Source organism: Columba livia, chromosome 11, assembly GCF_036013475.1.
Source record: "Columba livia isolate bColLiv1 breed racing homer chromosome 11, bColLiv1.pat.W.v2, whole genome shotgun sequence".
NCBI lineage: Eukaryota > Metazoa > Chordata > Aves > Columbiformes > Columbidae > Columba > Columba livia.
The window spans coordinates 20,728,976-20,748,179 of NC_088612.1; the positions used below are offsets into that span (position 1 = coordinate 20,728,976).

Genomic DNA, 19,204 nt, shown 5'->3' on the forward strand with positions numbered 1-19,204 from the left:
GAGATGGGAAAATGCCACCACTGATGTCTTTTCTAAGGGACATCCATCCCCACCAAAGAAACGGGACCTGCAAGGCCACGTCCACCCAGTGCTGCAGTTGTGTCGCTCATGGGACAATGTTCGACCACAGCCACCATCGCCAGAAGGTCCCGGGGAGCTCCTTGCAGGGTCTTATTGTGGTGCTGGCCTGATGTCCAGCACTGGGCTCGTCACCTCCTCATCTGTGTCACCGTCGAAGGGTGGTTTTGGCCACCTGGCTGGCCCCACCGGCAGCTGCTGCAGCAGCTTCTGCACCGGTGGCAGGGACAGCATGGCTGCAGCCGGGGTGGTGGCCCTGCAGACGGTGGCGGGACGGTGGCCCCGCTCCTCCTCCCAGCACTGCCGGCTGAAACCTGAGCCTGAGGATGGACTTGGTTTGGGTTGCAGCCACCATTCCAATGCCCATACCAGGGAATGAGGTTGTGCCAACCCTGTGGCGCTTGTTGCTGTTGACACTGTACAGTTCCCAGCAGTTCCTTTCCCCGAAGCCGCCGCTGAGCGACGTCCCAGCCCTGGTGCAGCCACCCCCTCCTGCCCCCCCGCAGCAGCAGCTGCTCTTTGCTCCCCGGGGCCTCTTGCAGGACACGCACTTTTGCACATATCCTGCAGCTCCTCGCACTCCACAGCCTTCCCAGGGTCTCCCGACCCACCTCCCTCCCTCTATTCCCAAACTTAACATTTCCAGTGGAATTAGCAAATTAATTGCAACTTTAACAAGTGGAAAAGCCCACGTAGGACTTAGCTGTACCTATTTCTGGTTGGTGTTTGGCTTTCAGCCTGTCTCTGCCTCTTGTGTATCAGGAAGGATATGAGGTCAAGTTTCATCCCAGCACCAGCTGAACCACCCATCCCCTGCATTTCCCTCAGCCCTTGGAGAAGCGAGCAGCCCGGCTCTGTCATTGACTCGGCCCCAGAGAAAACAATGCTACCAGCCAGCATTGCAAGCCTTTCCAGCAGTGTGTATGCAGTAAGTACGCTCCAATCTCTGCACCCCATTGCACGCAGCTGCCTGGACGGTGGTCAGAGCAGGACAGGGAGGGGAAGATGCACAGGGCTTGTCCCGGGACGGCTCCAGCTCGGAGCCGTTGGGAAGGACGGGTGACTCTTGCTCGAGCCCTTGTGCCTGGCAGGATCCATCCCGGGCAGGGTGTGATGGCACCTGGGACCCTGCCCTGGCGCACGGGCAGGACGACACGAGCACGGCACTGACACCCCTTTTCTGTTCCTCTCTCCTTGCAGGTGTCGGGCAACACTGTAAGTAGGAGCTTGGAGAGACCTGTGGCAGCAGTGTGGGGGTCTGAGGGGTGTTGGGGTGTGATGAGGCTGGTTCTGCTGCCTCCTCACCTTAACTCCCTGGTGTGGTTCGTAGACCACCAGATTTCTGCTGTTCAAGAGTGTCCACGGGCAAGGGGAGATCTTCACTGAGGTGTCAGATAGCGAGTTGCACCCTGGAGACATCTTGCTCTTCCCCTTGGACAGAAGCAATAACATCGTTGTCCAGATGATCTTCAAACATGCAGCCGTCTACTGTGGGGATGACGAGGTCATTCACTTTGTGGGTAAGCGCCAGGCCCCCTGCTCCCATTTGGGTTGTAGTGATCCTCAAAGCATGGCCAGCAGCTGTGGTGGCTGGGCCAGGGCGATGGGCGGCTCTTGCTTTTCCAGCCACCGGCACTCAGAGGAAACGTGATGTGATCAGCAGTCGGACGACTTCTGGTGTCATCGCCAAAGAAGGTTTGGTGAAAATGGAAAAGGAGAGGGGAAAGTACCTGATTTACCGGAAAATAGATGGGGTTAATCTCAATGATTTCCGGAGAAAAGTCAAGGAGGCGATGAACAGCGAAGCTGAGTATTGCGCCAGCAAGAACAACTGCATCCACTTCGCCCTCTCCCTCCTGGGCTTGGAGGAGTTCTCCTCAGAACTGGTGAGCACGGAGCTGGTGTCACGGCCACGGTGGGACGGCTCCTGCACCCACCCCCAGCCCTGCGTTTGCATCCTGACCTGATTCCCCCTGGGGTGCCCATGGGCGGTGGGGACAGCGGTGGGGACAGCGGAGCCCCCTGCACATGGACAGCTTTCTCTTGCAGGTGCAAATCCAAGATGAAGTTGACAGCAGCCACAGTGAGACTGTGAGTGTCCCCATGTCAGCCCCCCTGGCAGGGTTTGGGTTCCATGGGAGGACTGTGGGGACTAAAGGAGGGCTGAGTCTCGAGGAGGATTGGGGTCCTAAAGGAAGGATGGGTTCTCCTGGAAGGACCTCATGGGCTTAGAAGGATTATTAGCTCCCCAGCAGGGCTGTGGGGTCCCCAGCAGGGCTGGGCTCCAGCTGCCAGTGCTGCCAGGGGACCCATCTGCAAGGGATGGGAAGGGCAGGGCAGGGGCTCAGGGGACCGTCCCCCCTTTCCAGGCCATCTGAAGCCATCCCAGCCCAGTGGGGCAGGGGAGCAGCCACACGGCGTGAGGGGTGGCAGCCCCATGTCCCCCAAGGACGATCCAAATGACCCAGGAGGAGCCTCAGCATCGCCCTGCGCACCCCAACAACTCGCCCAGGGAAGGAGCTTTTCTTTGGGAGGGTGGGGGACGTTGCTTTCTGCTTCCTGGAGGTTAATTGCCATGCGCTAATCAAATGTTTTCTTGAACTTCGCTACCTGAAACCTGCCCGATTTCCTCTGCTGCCTCAGTCCTTCCTGGTGGGCTGAGAGAGCTGCCCAGCTGCCACCAGCCTCTCAGGGCTTCATAGCTGCCCAAGATAATAATGAGTGAAACAGCAGCTAATATTGGTAATTACAACTGAAGAATAGTAATAACAGCAACAATAATGTTTTCTATAATTAAACAAATAATATGCAAAACATAATGTCTCAAGTGTCTTCATACATCATAAGATAGTTGCAGTGGGTTGGCTTGCCTGTCTGCCAGGACCCTACATACCCACTCTGTCACTCTCCCTCCACAACTGGACAGAGGTAGAAAAATACAATGAAAGGGTTGTGGGTCCAACTCAGGACAGGGACATCACCCAGCAAGTGCCATCATGGTCAATACAGGCTTGACTTGGAGAAATTAACTCCATTTATTGCCATTCAAATAAGGGAAGGACAACGAGAACAAAGGACAAACTTCTGCCACATGCGTCCTTCCCAGGGGCTGCAGTTCTTCACAGGCTGCTCCAGCGTGAGCTGCTGTCCATGGGGTGACAGGTCCTACCTGGTGCTGTCTCCATAAGCCTGATGGAATGGGCTTGTTGAAGATCAATCCCAGTGCCTTATGGCTCCCCATGAGTCCCACCAACCATGGCAGTGGGGTTGGGTACCATCACTGGCTGGGTGACACAGACCTGAGACTCTGCAGGAGCTGCACTAGTACCTCGGTGGTGACACAACCTCTGTCTGGGGTGACAGGTGGGAGTAGAGCTGTGCCACGGCCATCACCACCTGCCAGGAGACACCCGAGTGTCACCCACTGTGTACAGGATCTCCCAGGGCACCCAAAGGTTCCTGGGTCACCCCAAGGCTCCAGCACTCATGTTCTGGTTGGGGCTGAGGAACTGGGTGCACTCGCAGTGGGTCAGCATGTTGATGATGACCACCTGCCCCCACTCCTCCACATCGATGAGCAGGTTGCAGAGCTTGCGGTAGTTCTTGTGGGTGAGGTCGATGCGCTCGGGGCAGACCTCCTTGAACGCCATCACCACGCTGCCGGCCACCAGCTGTGCAGGGAAAGCCCAGGTTGACCCACCAGGGTGGTGGCATCTCTGTGAGGATGCTGCTTGGGGGTGGTGGCATCTCTGTGACGATGCAATTTCTGGAGACAGCTGTGTCCCTGTGAGGATGCTGGCTCAGTGGGGACACTGTCATCCCTATGAGGACATCAGCCCTACAGGGATAGCTGCAATGCCATGAAGATGACCTATCCATGAGGACAAGACTTTGAACCCTTCCCTGGTCCCCTCCTTGAGATGGGAAAATGCCACCACTGAAGTCTTTTCTAAGGGACATCCATTCCCACCAAAGAGACAGGACCTGCAAGGCCACGTCCACCCAATGCTGCAGTTGTGTCACTCATGGGACGATGCTCGGCCAGAGCCACCATCGCCAGAAGGTCCCAGGGGGTTCCTTGGGGGGGTCTTACCACAGTACTGGCCCCGTGTCAGTGGCCACCGCAAGCTTGGGGACAGCAAGCGGCCACAGCTCGTCAGCTCGCAGGATGCTGTAGCAGCACCAGGCTCACTGTCCAGCACCGGGCTCATCACCTCCTGGTCTGTGTCACCGTCGAACGGTGTTTATGGGTGCCCGGCCGGCCCCACCGGCAGCTGCTGCAGCAGCTTCTGCACCGGTGGCAGGGACAGCATGGCTGTAGCCGGGGTGGTGGCCCTGCAGACGGCGGCGGGACTGTGGCCCCGCTCCTCCTCCCAGCACCGCTGGCTGAAACCTGAGCCTGAGGATGGGCTTGGTTTGGGTTGCAGCCACGATTGTGAAGTCCTTCCAGGGAATGAGGTTGTGCCAACCCTGTGGCGCTTGTTGCTGTTGACACTGTACAGTTCCCAGCAGCTCCTTTCCCCGAAGCCGCCGCTGAGCGACGTCCCAGCCCTGGTGCAGCCACCCCCTCCTGCCCCCCCGCAGCAGCAGCTGCTCTTCGCTCCCCGGGGCCTCTTGCAGGACACGCACTTTTGCACATGTCCTGCAGCTCCTCGCACTCCACAGCCTTTCCAGGGTCTCCCGACCCACCTCCCTCCCTCTGTTCCCAAACTTAACATTTCCAGTGGAATTAGCAAATTAATTGCAACTTTAACAAGTGGAAAAGCCCACCCAGGACTTATCTGAACTTATTTCTGGTTGGTGTTTGGCTTTCAGTTTTTCTCCGCCTCCTGTGTATCAGGGAGGATGTGAGGTCAGGTTTCGTCCCAGCACTTGCTGATCCACCCATCCCCTGCATTTCCCTCAGCCGTCGGAGGAGCGAGCGGCCCGGCTCTGTCACCAGCACCGTCCCAGAGAGAAAAGAATGTTAAAAGGCAGTGTTATGAGTCTTGCCAGCGCTTCCAGACTTGGTGAGGTAAGTGCACTCCAATCTCTGCACCCCATTGCACGCAGCTGCCTGGATGGTGGTCAGAGCAGGACAGGGAGGGGAAGATGCACAGGGCTTGTCCCGGGACGGCTCCAGCTCGGAGCCGTTGGGAAGGACGGGTGACTTTTGCCCGAGCCCTTGTGCCTGGCAGGATCCATCCCGGGCAGGGTGTGATGGCAGCTGGGACCCTGCCCTGGCGCACGGGCAGGACGGCACGAGCACGGCGCTGACACCCCTTTTCTGTTCCTCTCAGAGCTTGGAGAGACCTCCGCTTGCAGAGTGGGGGTCTGAGGGCGTTATGGCGTGATGGGGTTGGTGTTGCTACCATCTTACCTTCCCTCCCTGGTGCGGTTGGCAGAGGGAATATGTGTCTCTCGAGTTTCTGTTCTACAAGTGCGTCACTGGTCACGGGGAGATCTTCGAGGAGGTTTTCAGTGGCAATTTGCAGCCTGGGGACATCTTGCTATTCCCCTTGGACAAAAGCAATAGCACCATCGCACAGACCCTCTTCAGACATGCAGCCGTCTTCTGTGGGGATGGAGAGGTCATACACTTCCAGGGTAAGCACCTGACCCCCTGCTTCTGATCCGGTTGTAATGGTGTCCAAAGTGTGGCCAGCGGCTGCGGTGGCCAGGCCAGAGTGATGGGCGGCTCTTGTTTTCCCAGGCACGGAATCTCAGCAAAGCCCTGGTGTGATCACCAAGGAAGGATTGGTGAAAATGAAAAAGGAGAGGGGGCAATACCAGGTTTACCGGAAAAAAGATGGCGTTGTTCTTAATGATTTCCGTCATAGAGTCAGGACAGCGATGAACAGCGAAGCCAAGTATGACCCTTACACAAACAACTGCATCCACTTCGCCCTCTACCTCTTGGGCTTGCAGGAGTTCTACTCCAACCTGGTGAGCACGGAGCTGGTGTCACGGCCGCGGTGGGACGGCTCCTGCACCCACCCCCAGCCCTGCGTTTGCATCCTGACCTGATTCCCCCTGGGGTGCCCATGGGCGGTGCGGACAGTGGTGGGGACAGTGGAGCTCCCTGCACATGGACAGCTTTCTCTTGCAGGTGCGAATGAAAAATTAAGATGTCAGGTGCTGCAGTGGTGCTGTGAGTATTGCCATGTACAGCCCTCAGGCAGGGTTTGGGGGCCTTGGTAAGGTTTAGGGCCCACGGAAGGAATGTGAGGTCCCTTGAATGGCTCTGTCAGCGGGAAGGCTGGGGTGTCCAAAGAAGAATGGGATCCCCTGGGATGACCTAGGAGTCCTCAGGAGAGCTGTAGTATTTCCAGGAGGGTTTTGGAGTCTCTGGGAAGACTGTGGGGTCCCCATGAGGGTTTTGGGTTTCCCAGATGGGCTGTGGGGTCCCTCAGAGGGTTTTGGGGTCCCCAACAGGGCTATGGAGTCTCTCAGAGGGTTTTTGGGTCCCCAGCAGGTCTGTGGGGTCCCCAGCAGGGCTGGGCTCCAGCTGCCAGCGCTGCCAGGGGACCCATCTGCACGGGCTGGGAAGGGCAGGGCAGAGGCTCAGGGGACTGTACCCCCTTTCCAGGCCATCTGAAGACCCCCAGCCTGGCGGGCAGGGGAGCAGCCACATGGCGTGAGAGGTGGCAGACATGTGTACCCCAAGGATGATCTCCCCGACCCACAGAGGAGCCTCAGGATCGCCCCGCGCACCCCAACAACTCGCCCAGGGAAGGAGCTTTTCTTTGGGAGGGTGGGGGACGTTGCTTTCTGCTTCCTGGAGCTTAATTGCCATGTGCTAATCAGATGTTTTATTAAATTTTGCTACCTGAGATGTGCCTGATTTTACCTACAGCCTCAGTCCTGCCTGATGGGCTGAGAGAGCTGCCCGGCTGCCACCAGCCTCTGGGGCTTCTTGGCTGCCCAGGCTAAATAAAACTGAAACACTGGCCAATATCAGTATCACCAGTGAAGAACAGTAATAACAGCAATAAAAATAATCTCTATTATATAATAGGATAAATAGTACAGTATCATACATAACACATCCTGTATCTGTGGTACATCAGACATGATAATATATCTCTGGCGGGTTGGCCTTGTGTAGCTGCCAGGTCCCCACGCAGCCACCCTGTTACTTTCCCTCCACAACTGGATGGACAGAGGGAAAAAAATGCAAGAAAAGGCTCATGAGTCCAGCTTAGGATCAAGAGATCACCCAGCAAGGGCCGTCATGGACAACCAGCTGTGCAGGGAAAGCCCAGGGGGACCCACTGGGGTGGTGGCATCTCTGTGAGGATGCTGGTTGGGGATGGTGGTATCTCCATGAGGATGCCAGACCTGCAGGAAAGGCTGCAACACCTCTAAGATGTGCTATCATTGGTGACAGGACACGGAGCCCTTCCCTGGTCCCCTCCTGGAAATGGGAAAATGCCACAGCTGTCCCATTTTCTAAGGGACATTCATACCCACTAAAGTGATGGGGCCTGCGAGGCAGCGTCCACCCATAGCTCCTGATGTGGCACCCATAGGACAATGCTTGGCCAGAGCCACCGTCACCAGAAGGTCCCAGGGGGCTCCTTGGGGTGGCCCTGCAGACGGTGGCAGGGCTGTGGCCCCGATTCTCCTTACACCACTGCCGGCTGAAACCTAAGCCTGAGGATGGGGTTGAGGTTGTGGCTGGGGCTGGGTTGCAGCCCCATTCCGATGCCCTTCCCAGGACACGTGCCAACCCTGTGGCATTTGTGCTGTTTTCACTTTCACTTTCCGGTTCCCAGCAGCTCCTTTCCCCGCAGCCGCCGCTGAGCGACGTCCCAGCCCTGGTGCAGCCACCCCCTCCTGCCCCCCCGCAGCAGCAGCTGCTCTTTGCTCCCCCGGGGCCTCTTGGAGGACACGCACTTTTGCACATGTCCTGCAGCTCCTCGCACTCCAGAGTGCTACATGAACTCCCAGCTTAACATGACCAATAGAATCACAAATTATTTGGAACTTTAACAACGGCAAACACCCGCCCGGGGCTTTTCTTCGCTTTGTTCGGTCTGTGGTTTGGCTTTCCGCCTTTCTCTGTCTGTTGTGTATCTGGAAGGATGTGAGGTCAGGTTTCGCCCCAGTGCCTGCTGAACCACCCATCCCCTGCATCCTGCCCTGATTCCCCTGGGGCTGCCCCGTGGGCAGTGGGGACAGTGGTGGGGACAGCAGAGCTCCCCTCCTCAGGGTGCCTGCATAGTCGTGAAATGATTGTGTAACCAATACGTTGCCTAACCAATATACCAATGTCCAACCAATATACAAATGTCTAACCATTAAAATGTTTAGGACTGTCCTGAGGGTGTGAAAGTAGTGATAAGAATTTGTTTATGACAACCATCAATTTTTGTTCTGCCCTGCTGGCGGTATTCCAGCATCCAGCCTTGCACAACTCTGTAATAAACAGCATCTCTCTGTGTGTAATCAGCTCACTGCACACCAGGAAGGGACCTGCATTTTTGGATAACATGGGGCTGGGGCTTGGCCACCCCACTGGGGACCACTTCGAAGTGCTGGCCCAGCAGCCACTCTCGGAAGATGAACGTTGTGACACTGGGGGACATGGCCACCTCCCGGGAACCCTCGTGCTCACCAGATCATAGAATCATAGAATGTCCAGAGTTGGAAGGGACCCACAAGGATCATGGAGTCCAACTCCTGTCCCTGCACAGGACACCCCAGAGTTCACACCATGTGTCTGAGGACGTTGTCCAGTCTCTTCTTGAACACCGTCAGGTTGGGGCCGTGACACCTCCCTGGGGAGCCTGTTCAGTGTCCAGCACCTCTGGGTGAAGAACCTTTTCCTCATGTCCCACTGACCCTCCCTGGCACATCTTCTGCCATTCCCTGGGCTCTGTCACTGTCACAGAGCAGAGCTCAGCCTGCCCCTCCTGCTCCTGCTGAACCTGCAGCCCCATGAGCTCTGTGCTCAGTCTGCTCTGCTCCAGCTGAACAAACTCAGGGACTTCAGCCGCTGCTCATACAGCTTCCCCTCCAAATCCTTTACCAACTTCATAGGCTCTTCTGGACACTCTGCAGTTGCTTTATCTCATTTTAATCCTGTGGTGTCCAGACCTGCACACAGTGAATGCTCCAGGTGAGGCCACACCAGCACAGTCAGGCCTGTTTTGCCCATGGAGCACTTGCTGGGTGATGTTCCTGTGCCGAGCTGGACCCACGAGCCTTTCGTTGAATTGTTCTCCCTCTATCCATTTGTGGAGGGAGAGTGACAGAGCTGCTACATGGGGTCCTGGCAGCCACAAGGCCAACCTGCTACAATTATATTATCATGTCTCGTATCTGGTAATGTATTGTATATTTTTTATTGTATTATAGGTATGATTATTGTTGTTGTTATTATTCTTGTTCTTCACTGGTAATTACTAGTATTGGCCGGTGTGTCAGTTATTATTAACCTGGGCAGCCAAGAAGCCCCAGAGGCTGGTGGCAGCCGGGCAGCTCTCACAGCCCATCAGGCAGGACTGAGGCTGTAGGTAAAATCAGGCACGTTTCAGGTAGCAAAGTTTAATAAAACATCCGATGAGTCCATGGCAATTAAGCTCCAGGAAGCAGAAAGCAATGTCCCCCACCCTCCTAAAGAAAAGCTCCTTCCCTGGGAAGCTGTTGGGGTGCGCGGGGCGATGCTGAGGCTCCTCTGTGGGTCGGGGGGATCATCCTAGGGGGACACGGGGCTGCCACCCCTCATGCTGTGTGGCTGCTCCGCTGCTCCTCTGGAGGGGGTGGGCTACAAGTGTCCTGGAAAGGTGGGACTGTCTCCTGAGCCCCTGCCCTTCCCAGCCCGTGCAGATGGGTCCCCTGGAAGCGCTGGCAGCTGGAGCCCAGCCCTTCTGGGGACCCCACAGCCCTGCTTGGACCCCAAAGCCCTGTGAGGGACCGAACAGACATGCTGGGAAGCCCACATCCCTCCAAAGGCCCCAGCCCATTTTCTGAACTGCAGCCCTCCCAGTGACCCCCCAGCCCTCCTGGGGTGCCCAGCCCCCTGGGAACCCCATCCCATCTGGGCACCCCTCACTCCTGGGAACCCACAGCCCTCCTGGGGATTCTGGTCCTGCCTGGATCTCAGACCTCCCTGTGGCACTAACAGCCCTCCTGGAGACACAAGTTGTGTGCGGGCACCCCAGCCCTCCTGGGTACTCCAAATCCTCCTTGGAGATCCTGAATCCCTCTCACAGGTCCCAACTCTCCTGGAAGTATCTGTCTGCTCTGGGGACCCCAAAGCCCTCCTGGGGATCCTGATGCTCATTCCTCTTTGGGACCCTGGTGACTTGGGCGCCATGAGGAAGCCAAATCCCTCCTGGATACCCCAAAGCTCTACCAGCCCACAGCCTTTCCTCAGAGAACTGACAGGGGGATACTCACCGCCCCAGTGGAGCAGCTGTCATCTTCATCTTGGATTTGCACCTGCAAGAGAAAGCTGTCCATGTGCAGGGGGCTCCGCTGTCCCCACCGCTGTCCCCACCGCCCATGGGCACCCCAGGAGGAATCAGGTCAGGATGCAAACGCAGGGCTGGGGGTGGGTGCAGGAGCCGTCCCACCGCAGCCGTGACACCCGCTCCGTGCTCACCAGTTCTGACGAGAACTCCTCCAGTCCCAGGAGCGAGAGGGCGAAGTGGATGCAGTTGTTTGTGCGGAGAGAATACTCAGCTTCACTGTCCATCGCTATCCTGACTTTACTCCGCAAGTCATTGAGATCAACCCCACCTTTTTTCTGGTAAATGTGGCATTCCCCCCTCTCCCTTTTCAGGGCCTCAAAGCCTTGTTTGCTGATCAGACCACCGTGTCCCTTGCCTGTGCCTGGAAAAGCAAGAGCCACCCATCACCCTCACCCGGCCACCGCAGCCACGTTGGCCAACACCACGGGCCGAACGGGAGCAGGGGCTTGGGTGCTTACTCTGGAAGTGAATGACCTCTCCATCCCCGCAGTAGACGGCTGCATGTTTGAACAGGGCCCTGCTGATGAAGTTAGCATTGCTCTCAGGGAAGAGCAAGATGTCCCCAGGCTGCAGCTTACTCTCTGACACCTCCTCAAAGATGTCCTCATGCCCAGGGAGGCTCTTTGACCACAGAAACTTGATGGACGTATACTCCCTCTGCCAACGGCACCAGGGAGGGGAGGTGAGGAGGTGGCAGAACAAGCCCCATCACACCCCAACAGCCCCAGACCCCCACTCTGCCAGCAGAGGTTGGGCCAAGCTCTGAGAGGAACAGAAAAGGGGTGTCAGCGCCGTGCTCGTGCCGTCCTGCCCGTGCACCAGGGCAGGGTCCCAGCTGCCATCACACCCTGCCCGGGATGGATCCTGCCAGGCACAAGGGCTCAGGCAAGAGTCACCCGTCCTTCCCAACAGCTCCGAGCTGGAGCTTTCCCGGGACAAGCCCTGTGCATCTTCCCCTCCCTGTCCTGCTCTGACCACCGTCCAGGCAGCTGCGTGCAATGGGTGGGGGAGCCGGGAGCGCTCTTACCGCGACACTCTCTGGAACTCTGGAACCAGCAAACTTGCGAGCGAAGAAATTCATCACTGTTTTCTCTGGGACGGTGCGTGTGACAGAGCCGGGCTGCTCGCTCCGCCAAGGGCTGAGGGAAATGCAGGGGATGGGTGGATCAGCAGCAGGGACGAAACCTGACCTCACATCCTTCCTGATACACAGGAGGCGGAGAAAGGCTGAAAGCCAAACCCCGAGTAGAACAAAGTGCAGAGAAGCGCCAGGAGGCATTTCCACTTCCCAAAGCTGCAATTAATTTGCTAATTCCACTGGAAATGTTAAGTTTGGGCATAGAGGGAGGGAGGTGGGGCAGGAGACCCTGGAAAGGCTGTGGAGTGCGAGGAGCTGCAGGACATGTGCAAAAGTGCGTGTCCTGCAAGAGGACCCGGGGAGCAAAGAGCAGCTGCTGCTGCGGGGGGGCAGGAGGGGGTGGCTGCACCAGGGCTGGGACGTCGCTCAGCGGCGGCTTCGGGGAAAGGAGCTGCTGGGAACCGGAAAGTGAAAGTGAAAACAACAGAAGTTCCGCAGGACTGGCACAGCCTCCCCATGCAAACCATCCATTGCCACGCAAGAGCGATGCCAGAGGCGCCATCACGACACCGATCCTCAGGATAAGGATCTTCCATCCCCGTGTGTCCCGCACCCACATTGTCACCCTTGCAGCACCTTGGCCGTGTAATAAGTGATGGTCAAAATTTTTAATGTTGAACAAATCGAGTGGGATTCAATTGTATTATGCATATTATTGTAAGCAGTAACTGTGCTTGTGCGAGTTTGATTATGTTTTGTAGAACCTTGTAGTAGTAGTTAAAGACAATGCCATAAATAACAGGACTACCAGGTGGTGCCATAAATAACAGGACTACCGGATGGTGTCATAGATAACAGGACTCCCGGATGGTGCCACAGATAATAGGACTCCCAGATGGTGTTACAGATAACAAAGCGCTCGGATGTTGCAACAGATAACTAAAGTTCCAGAGGCGGAAATTCCCAGCACGTAAACGAACGCATAACGTATATAAGCACATACGAAAGGTTGATTTGGTGTGCCTGTTGGTGGAACTGAGCTTCCCCCGGTCACCCAGCGCTGTTTTGCCTAATTACCGCTTGCTAAATAAAATCGATTGATTGACGCAGAATCGATTTATTGGCTCTTATTTATAACAAATTTTGGTGCCGTGACTCGGATTAAGGATCTCTGGGAGGGACTCTTAAACTTCAGGGAGGCGCCCCGTCCCGTTTTCAGACGGCCCTGGAGTGGACAGAGGATTGCCCTGAAACCTTAACCTCCGAACCCTAAATTTAGGTAATTAGGCAAAAGAATTGAACCCCTTAAACCTTTGTGCACGAAGAACCGGACGAAGACCCCAGGGAGGGTAAGTATAGAAAGCGATTCCGTTCGGTTGGGGTGGGTATCCTGGAGTGTGCATGAACGAGACGCCCCCCCCCGGCTTGGGGAGGAAGCGAAGTGAGTGTGGACCCTGCCATAAGGCAGGGCGGGACTCTCTAGTAGTGCGGTTCTCATAGCCCGTGAGGGCGTGAGCCACGAACGAGGGGTGCGTGTGTGTGTGTGAAAAGAAGACACTCCGGAAGATGGGACAGAAGAAGGGCAAGCCTTCTGATCTCATGGGGAAGGGACCCACAGAGAGGTTGCCAGATATTCCCCGAGAATCCTCATTGGGCCTTGTGTTCACTGGGAAGGGACCCAGGGAGAGGTCTAGCACGCGAAACAAAAATAGGGAAAAGATGGTTTACTATTGCATGCATGGCTGGGGAAACCAGCAGATTAGACCAGATCATTTATTTTGGCCAATTTTTGGGTCATATGAGAATTGGATTTGTCAGGCCCTAAATCTTTACCAACGGCACCAACAAGGGCCGGGTGCTGACATTAAGTGGCCCCAGCAGCGCCCTAACTGGGATAATCAAAACCCGGAACACAGGGGCCATATGGGAGATCTCCGCACTATAATCGTCCAAGGGATTAAGGAATCTGTCCCTCAAGGGCAGAACATAAATAAAGCCTTTAAAGAACAACAAAAGAAAGATGAGACTCCCACAGAATGGCTAGAAAGACTAAGAAAGAGCTTGCAGCTTTATTACGGTATAGACCCTATGACACCGGTCGGGCAAGCTCTTTTAAAAACACAGTTTGTGGCGAAGTCATGGCCGGATATTAAAAAAAAAAAAAAAAAAAAAAGTTAGAAAAATTGGAAAATTGGCAAGAGAAAGGGTTGGATGAGTTGCTAAGGGAAGCACAGAAGGTTTATGTGAGAAGGGAGGAAGAGACTCAGAAGAGGCAAGCTAAAATTTTAGTAGCGGCAGTTCGAGAGGTACAGAGGATGGCTCCACAGAAGGGAGGGCCACCACGCATAGGTGGGAATGGGCCACCTCAGGGAAGTCAAGTCGGACTGAAGGATTTGAAGGAAATCGAATATTTTTACTGTCAGAGGAAGGGACATATGCGAAGGAGCTGTAGGAAACTTATACAGGATGAGAAAATGTATTATGCTGAGTAGGGGTGTCAGGGGCTCTATCTGCTGGGGACTCCTAAAACAACAGAGCCCTTGATAAAATTAAAGTTAGGTCCCCAGTGCCAGGAAATGGAATTCCTGGTAGATTCGGGGGCAGAAAGATCTATTGTCCAAACTGTGCCCCGGGGATGTGCTCCATCTTCGGAGAAAATAGAAGTAATAGGAGCAAAAGGAGACCCCTTTTCTGTACTAGTAATTAAAGGGGTAGAAATAGAATCCCCATCCCGAATAGGGATAGGGTCCCTTTTATTAGTGCCTGAAGCTGAATATAACCTATTAGGAAGGGATTTAATGGTCGAATTGGGAATTAGTTTAGAAATAAAAGATCGGGAATTGAAAGTAAAACTATACCAAGGTAAGAGAGGATTTAGAAGAAGAAGAGGAGTTTTTATGTGGATCATCACGGGTAGTGGATGGGAAAAGGAAGTCAGGATACGCTATAATAGATGGAAACAGCTGGACAACTAAGGAGTCAGGTCCCCTTAACTCAGGATGGTCAGCGCAGGCTTGTGAGCTGTTCGCAGTATTGAGGGTATTACAGTTGTTAAAAGATAAGAGAGGAACAATATTTACAGATTCTAAATATGCATATGGGGTGGTTCACACGTTCGGAAAAATTTGGGAAGAGAGGGGACTGATGAATTCTCAGGGTAAAGGATTAATACATGAGACCTTAATAACGCAAACTTTGGAGGCATTAAGAGGGCCCAAACAAATTGCGGTAGTTTATGTAAAGGGCCATCGGAAGGGAACCTCCACGCAAATAAGAGGGAATAATTTAGCAGATGAGGAAGCTAAGAAAGCTGCATTGCTGGTAATAAAAGAAATGGGCAGCTGGAATCAGCAGTTTCCAAAAAGTGTTAGAATGGAAGAATCCTTTTTGCACTCTTTTCTTAATATTAAGGACATTCTTAAAACTAGTTAACATGTCAGTGTATTAGTTTTTAAACTTCAAGGTATTTTCGGGAGCTTTTACTTAATAAGAATAAAACTTTGTTATTGTGCAATATTTGTTCATTAGTTTAAAAATTGTCACCTTTAAGAGTTGGTCCCATATAAATGTATCTTCTGTCAGGGAGTTTTAAATACCAGATTTCTTTTTTGTTACTTTGTATTTTGAAATCTGTTTTCCTATGTGCTTGTACTCTGTGCCTTCAGCTTGTGCACTTTGCAACTTTATAGACCATATTTTGTTACTGCAAAATGTGTTCTTGAGGCAAAACTTGACGTGAACAAACATGCTGCAAAGTTGCACTTTTCTCTTGCTTTAATGGGAGGTGAATCTGAAAAAAAGTCGAACCTATCACCGTCCCTAATCGTGACTTGGAAGTTTGCCCCCTTTTATTTTACATGTGTTTTAGTGTTCAGTGTGGGGACCAACTCTCATAGAACCCCTTTCATTGACTTTTCAGTAGCTTCCATAATCGCAATATATTGAGGTGTGAATTCCAGACTGAATAAGATACTAAGATGTGTTTGATGCTGTGCTATGCAGAAATATTTGGGGCAAATTCTTGGGTTTTGTAGGTCTGCAAAGTGCATCTCTGGCAGCACGAACCAGACTTGCAGTTGGTTGATCAGTGAACAGTGGCACCTGTCCAAGGTCACTTTGTGGCTCCTGTGCCGTTTCTCCTGTCCAGGGGACCGAGCAGAGTGGGGGGGGAGGTGTTGTCCCTGCCACATATGTTCTTTGTTTTTTTTTTTCTTCCTGCGTTGTGTGGTGAAGTCCCGCGGGCCCTTTTGTGCTTGTGTGGCTTCGTAAGAACTGTTAAAGCCAGGTCTGGTGGTCTAGAGACCACCTTTAGATATAGCAATACATCGTATCAAACCAGGAAATCAAGTACTCATAAAAACATGGAGGGAATCATCGCTAACCCGTCCTGGGAGGGACCTTTCCTTGTTTTACTCACCACAGATATCACAGTCTGCACCGCGGAAAGAGGATGGACACACGCTAATCGAGTAAAAGGTCCTATACTGCACACAGACTGGGAAGTCACTGGGAAACTGGATGAGTTGAAGCTGACCTTCAAGAGGAAACAGACACGTGACGCATAGCCCTGGATACTAGGCTTTTTATGGACAATTGTAAGGAATTACATAAGTCGCACATCGCATGTCCTGTATGTAAGCAATGCAATCCGTGGGTATGTCGTGTGTGTCACGGGTGCGGGATACAGCAGTGAAAAAAAAGTTTCCTTATGTTGAACGATGGTGTAATGAGTGTTGGGAAAAAAAACCTTAGATACCATTAGGATATTAATAATCACTGATAAGTCCAGACATTTGGGAAATAACCAAGAGGAAGTGTAAGAAGCGTTTTGGTAAGAAAAGATACAGGAAGTGTTCCAAACCCTGTAAGGATTCGGGACAGTGGCCAAACCCTTGTATTTGAAAATAGCCCTATTGGGTTCAATATTGGAAAGTGGGTTGTGACAGAACAAGGAGAGAATTCAGGAGGCAGTCCCCTGAAGACTACAACTGCTGCCGAGAAGATAACTTATCCGGCTACTCTGAAGCAACAGAGTAGGCCCAGGGCAAGGCAGAGGGGTATCCTTGTGGGGATTGGCAAGTGCCTCCAAAGACTTCTAAAATAAAGCAGCTCCTTAAGCAGAACAACCCTCAACAAAATGAACCTCCACTGGCTGATTTTCAGCCAGCCAGGGGCCGGGTTGCTCTCCCTAATCCTCCTTACCTTACCGGTAATAATAGCAATAAAGCAGGGGAGTTCTCACCAACCTTTTAAATGGACCCTCTATCGATGGGAGGACCAAACGATAATACAACAACAGACCACATCAGGGTCACCTTCTTTTACTGTAACCTTATGCCAATTAGTTCAGATTGAGCCATACCTTAACAAAATGGGGTTTTATATGTGCCCCAGCACAGGGCCCTCGTATTGTAATACTCCAGGACACTATTACTGCTCTTACTGGGGGTGTGAAATGATTGCCTCAAGCTGGCCAATTCCTCCGGCAAATACTGATAAGTTCTTAAAGGTTGGATGGGGACCTGTAGGATGCATTCCTCCTTCGAACCAAGGCCGCCGACTAAAACTCGGTTATCCTCGCAACCGAAACGAGCGGGACAGTGATGGCAAGTATGAATATATATTCCTTAACATAACAAACCCTGAACATAGTGGATGGTTTGTTAGAAAAACCTGGGGAATGCGATATTATCGACCGGGTGCTGATAGAGGAAGCATGTTTCTCATAAAGAAAGAAGAAGTTAAACCGACCCCTCTAGGTAGGGAGACAAAGACAGTAGAGAAGGAGAATATAATAGTAATAGAGGAAACTGTCACTGAAGCCTTGAAATCTCTGAATATTGAAGCCCCGGAATCTTTGAATCCTCTATGGGGAATTATTCTGGCTGCTTATCAAACTCTAAACTATACTCAACCCAACTTAACCATGGGTTGCTGGTTGTGTTATAATGTTAATCCACCCTTTTATGAAGCTATATGGGATAATCGTCGGTATACCATAAACAAGGAGTCTATGCCTATTCAATGTCCCTGGGAAAAGCAGAAAAGAGGGATAACTATGCAACATGTAACTGGAATAGGGACTTGTACAGGTAAAGTACCAAATTCCAAGAGACCACTTTGTGGGAATATCATACCAAGCCTTAATAAAACCACAGGATATATTATTCCCCCTAATAGAACAAAATGGATATGTTCCAGGACGGGACTTACTCCATGTGTGTCTTTAAAAGTGTTTAACAGTTCCCGAGAGTATTGCATGTCAGTTACTATAATTCCAAGGATATTATATCATCAAGAAGATGTGATGTATCCTAAATCGATTTATTGGACTAGTTAAAAACCGTGTAGAGCGGGTACACCTTATGCTGCTACAGAAACATGGAACTGATGAAGAAGCTGAAATGACCTTACTAGCCCGAAAAGCGGTAACTCGATTTGATCAACAAATAAATGAGTAAAAAAAAAAAAAAAAGGGGGGAATTGTAATAAGTGATGGTCAAAATTTTTAATGTTGAACAAATCGAGTGGGATTCAATTGTATTATGCATATTATTGTAAGCAGTAACTGTGCTTGTGCGAGTTTGATTATGTTTTGTAGAACCTTGTAGTAGTAGTTAAAGACAATGCCATAAATAACAGGACTACCAGGTGGTGCCATAAATAACAGGACTACCGGATGGTGTCATAGATAACAGGACTCCCGGATGGTGCCACAGATAATAGGACTCCCAGATGGTGTTACAGATAACAAAGCGCTCGGATGTTGCAACAGATAACTAAAGTTCCAGAGGCGGAAATTCCCAGCACGTAAACGAACGCATAACGTATATAAGCACATACGAAAGGTTGATTTGGTGTGCCTGTTGGTGGAACTGAGCTTCCCCCGGTCACCCAGCGCTGTTTTGCCTAATTACCGCTTGCTAAATAAAATCGATTGATTGACGCAGAATCGATTTATTGGCTCTTATTTATAACAGCCGGATCCAACATCTGCAGGAGGTGGCTCTTGCTGTGCTCCTCCATGATCCCCGATGGGACGTCCCCGAGCTGCCTGTGGGACAGAGGGGACACTGTGCCCCGTGTCTCTTGCACAGGGACGTCCTCCTGCTGTGACCACCTGCTGGGGCTCACCTTCCAGGTGGATGATCTCCCTGTCACTGCATGGGGACCCATCTGTGTCTCAGGGTCACTGGTGCTCTGGGACATCAACAGAATCACCGAACCTCTGGGTCATCCCCTGTTCCTGGTGGCTTGGGCACAGCTTGGTTCTCCATGGATGGGGAAACCCTTGGAGAAGGGGTCATCTCCTCCAGGTACTGAGCACCGGGCCCCCACCTACCTGCCCCCGAAAACCCCCGTCCTGATACAGGGAACTGACAACGAATTTATTAACACTTAATAACTAACACTTGAAGAACTAACCCTACCCCACATCACTAAGAGCTAACCCTTTAACCCACATCACTATTGCCTAGCCTTGCTTAGCTCTGTGTAACTTATTGTATGAGAATCAGGACTTCCCTGACGCCTTGCAAGGATAATAATCCTTGGGTGCATCCTTGATGCATCTTTGGGTGAACTAGAT

The 19,204-nt window shown here is 52.5% G+C and overlaps 2 protein-coding genes and 1 long non-coding RNA gene across 5 annotated transcripts; 2 read left to right on the plus strand and 1 right to left on the minus strand.

Moving 5' to 3' along the window:
• The first annotated feature begins 740 nt into the window (after positions 1-740).
• On the plus strand, positions 741-2,897 carry LOC102098564 (uncharacterized). 2 transcript variants are annotated; one of them, XM_005513874.4, is made up of 6 exons: positions 741-1,006; positions 1,279-1,293; positions 1,409-1,598; positions 1,705-1,964; positions 2,128-2,169; positions 2,448-2,897. In XM_005513874.4, the coding sequence occupies exons 1-6, from the start codon at positions 848-850 to the stop codon at positions 2,454-2,456; spliced, it is 675 nt and encodes a 224-aa protein (XP_005513931.2). In that variant the 5' UTR covers positions 741-847; the 3' UTR covers positions 2,457-2,897. The 2 variants fall into 2 exon arrangements, with proteins under 2 accessions (XP_005513931.2, XP_005513930.2); XM_005513873.3 differs by having other exon boundaries at positions 870-1,006; positions 2,722-2,897.
• Positions 2,898-9,589: 6,692 nt separating this feature from the next.
• Positions 9,590-11,954, minus strand: LOC135580593 (uncharacterized). Of its 2 annotated transcripts, none has more exons than XM_065077184.1 (5): positions 11,566-11,954; positions 10,997-11,195; positions 10,670-10,899; positions 10,465-10,506; positions 9,590-9,968 (listed from the first exon to the last, which is right to left on the minus strand). In XM_065077184.1, the coding sequence occupies exons 1-5, from the start codon at positions 11,815-11,817 to the stop codon at positions 9,756-9,758; spliced, it is 936 nt and encodes a 311-aa protein (XP_064933256.1). In that variant the 5' UTR covers positions 11,818-11,954; the 3' UTR covers positions 9,590-9,755. The 2 variants fall into 2 exon arrangements, with proteins under 2 accessions (XP_064933256.1, XP_064933257.1); XM_065077185.1 differs by having other exon boundaries at positions 9,590-9,840; positions 11,566-11,925.
• A 134-nt stretch (positions 11,955-12,088) lies between these two features.
• Positions 12,089-18,568, plus strand: LOC135580594 (uncharacterized). The gene is made up of 2 exons (XR_010475503.1): positions 12,089-17,222; positions 18,259-18,568. It is a non-coding gene; the product is annotated as an uncharacterized LOC135580594 (long non-coding RNA).
• Positions 18,569-19,204: the final 636 nt, after the last annotated feature.